At 54.4% G+C, this 3,006-nt stretch overlaps 1 protein-coding gene across 1 annotated transcript; it reads left to right on the plus strand.

Annotated features, from left to right (window-relative positions):
• Positions 1 to 608: 608 nt before the first annotated feature.
• On the plus strand, positions 609 to 1,688 carry LOC121272960 (insulinoma-associated protein 1b-like). The gene has a single exon (XM_041179860.1). The coding sequence runs from the start codon at positions 609 to 611 to the stop codon at positions 1,686 to 1,688; it is 1,080 nt and encodes a 359-aa protein (XP_041035794.1).
• Positions 1,689 to 3,006: the final 1,318 nt, after the last annotated feature.

Here is a 3,006-nt window from a genome sequence, read left to right on the forward strand (position 1 = left end):
TCTGATCTGTTGCAAACAATAGAGCCAGCAGAGTTGGATCAGGCGCGTTTGGAGATGTTAAGAGACCTCTCTCTATCTCGCACCCCCACCCCCCCGCCCACCCCCCCACCGCCCCCCCATCCCCTCCCCCAGGATGAGGCCCCTTCTCTCTCTATCTTTCTTTCCCTGCCTCTATTGAACTCGGACAAAGGCCCGGCACGTGTGCTATGAATAGGATCAAGACAAAAGGGGCAGGCCGGACGTGTGGCACCCTCATAGTCATTTGCATAATGAGGAGCAAACACGCGTCAGAACAGGTACATCTGGCGTCTCCTGGGAGACTTGTCAGTCTCTCTTGGATCAGATTACCCTCTTTGTCTGATTGGTTCTTCATCCCAAGCCATCTGCTTGAGATGGACCAGACAATGGGATTGTGCAGCCTTTAAATAGCCCGAGCTGTGCTGCGATTGAACAGTTCCAAGTGAGGAAGATCGCTGCTCATAGCCCACGCGCCTGTCCCTCTCCCTGCCAGCATCCAGGAACAGAGCAGGGCGCTCACTCGCAGGCTGCTGGGCTTTTATTTTGCTATTTGTCACGACACACTCAGCAGAGAGTTTCCAGGGCCCATCATGCCCCGCGGGTTCCTGGTGAAGAGGACCAAGAGAGCTGCCCCTGTCTCCTACAGGGTACGCTGCGCCGAAGAGGAATGGGGCGTCCCAGAAGCAGTGCCCTCCCCTTGGGCACAGGGAGGGGCCCCCCTGCATCACGCCACCTCTTCCGCCGGCATCAGGCCTGCCGGCTATGGGATGCCCAGCTCCCCCTGCACTCCGGCCCGTAGCCCCAACAGGCCGGTCAATTCCAGCTCGCCGGTACTGGCCGAGTCCTTCCCCAGCCCCTCCTCCCTGGCCTCGTCGCTGGGGGGAGCCGCCTTCGGGGTCTCAGTGTCGGACGAGGAGGCGAGGATGGGCTCCAACTGCGCGGCCATCCAAGCGGTCAAGAGGCAGCCGACCCCGGCCAAAGCCAAAGCCCAGGGTAAGAGGCCCAGGGCAGAGAGGAAGACCTACCGGGACGAGGTGACCACTTCGCCGGTCCTGGGGCTAAGGATCACCAAAGAGCTGAGCGACTATCAGCAGCAGCCCAAGGTAGCGGGCGACCAGCCCCTGGGTGAGTTCATCTGCCAGCTGTGCAAGGAGGAGTACGTCGATGCCCTCTCGCTGGCGCAGCACCAGTGCTCCCGCATCATCCGGGTGGAATATCGCTGCTCCGTGTGCGACAAGGTCTTCAGCTGCCCGGCCAACCTGGCCTCTCACTGCCGCTGGCACAAGCCCAGGAACCTGGGAGCCCTCCAAGGGCCGGAGGCCGCGAAAGACAGTGGGGGCGGCAAGGGCAGGGGCAAAGCCGAGGGCCAGCCGCGCGACAGCTGCAACCCCTCGCCCCAGCCCTGCGAGTACCCGGGCCTGGAAGAGGACCTGTTCGACTGCCCGCTCTGCGGTAAGAAATTCCGGAGGCAAGCCTACCTCAGGAAGCACATGGCCACTCACCGACCCCCCGTGCTGTTGCCCGGCAGCCAGCGGTTCCTCGACCGACCCTCGAGCTCGCTGGAGGGAGCGGGCCTCACCTCCTTCACCCGTCCTCCTTCAGGACTGCAGCTCCCCTGCTCGGGGCTAAGCCCCATCCTGAGACATCCTCCGACTCCTGCTTGCCCCTAAAGCGGGAAGGCTCAGTGGCAAGTGTCACCCCCTTGGAGAACAGAGAGAACGGCCGCGAAACTCGGAAATGAAGTAAAACCTGTCCGAACTGGTCTTGTATACCTGAAAACGGAACTCCAGCATTACTGGGGCCAGCGTGACTGATTTTTTTACTGGGATTTGGACAATTTGAACTGGGTTTTTCTTTTCTTACATACCGGGATGCGTTGCTCCAACTTTCCACGGCACACACAGTGATGTGAAACGAGGACAGACATCTAAACACAGACTCTGAACCCCTTCGCAGTCCTGACCTTATTTATTCTGTGTGCGTGTATGTGTGTGTGTGTGCGAATGAAATGATAAAATAACCTGATTAAAACTGTCACGTGACAGAGAAGAGAGTGATAGGTTCACCAGCTCAGTATTTTCTTTTTAATAATGACATGGTTTAAGACGACTATAAATTATATAATTTATTTATATTTTGCCCTTTTCTTGGTTGATTTTATATATATAGAATGCTTTTTCGTACAAGATCTCCTTGCAAACTGTTTAGAAACATGCTTTTGTACTGAGGTGGGAGGCGATGAAAAGATCCATTTTTGTACAGCTGGATTTTGTATTTTTTCAATGACTAAGAATGACGTTCATCTTGAAGAAAAAAAATAATTATATTCTCTTACGGTGGCGAAGGAGCATCTGTCACCCGTGACAGCTTTCGTTCCAGTGTTGTTTCTTTCTCTCAGATATTTTAAATAAAAATGTTAAGACTTCAACTCGCCTGCTGTCACACTTCCTCGTCAGTGGGGGGATACCTGGGGAAATGCGGGTCACACTGAGGTAGGTTAGGGGGCCAGGAGAAGGCCATTCAGCCCCTCTCCCTTGGTCCGGCTTTTACCTTTTAATGCTTACTGAACAAAGATGTATCCATCTCCAGCTTGCACTGGCCCTCAACAACCACAGCCCTGGGAGTGAACGGCATGTCACTTATTTTAAAATGATGTCATGCCGTCCTTCATTCCCCCTCCCCCACCACCGCCAGAGGAGATAGCTTTTCTACGTCCATCTCCTTAGCATTTTTAAATACCGTTGGTGGTAACCTCTTCCGAACTTCTCCCACCTTTGTGTGGAGAAGTGTGTCTCTCTCCTGAAAGGTCTGGCTCCAATAGATTCTGCCCCCTCGTTCTAGACTCCCCAACCAGCAGGAATAGTTTCTCTCTCTCCGAGCCTATCTGCCCCCTTTAATATCTTGAAAACTTCAATCAAAGCACCCTCTAAGTTCGAGGAATAAAGCCCAGCTTGTGTCATTTGATTGATCTTGAACATATCCCCACTC

Source organism: Carcharodon carcharias, chromosome 37 (assembly GCF_017639515.1).
Source record: "Carcharodon carcharias isolate sCarCar2 chromosome 37, sCarCar2.pri, whole genome shotgun sequence".
NCBI lineage: Eukaryota > Metazoa > Chordata > Chondrichthyes > Lamniformes > Lamnidae > Carcharodon > Carcharodon carcharias.

Excerpts from the sequence above, each read along its gene's own strand:
- LOC121272960 (XM_041179860.1), top strand. The coding sequence starts at position 609 with ATGCCCCGCGGGTTCCTGGTGAAGAGGACCAAGAGAGCTGCCCCTGTC.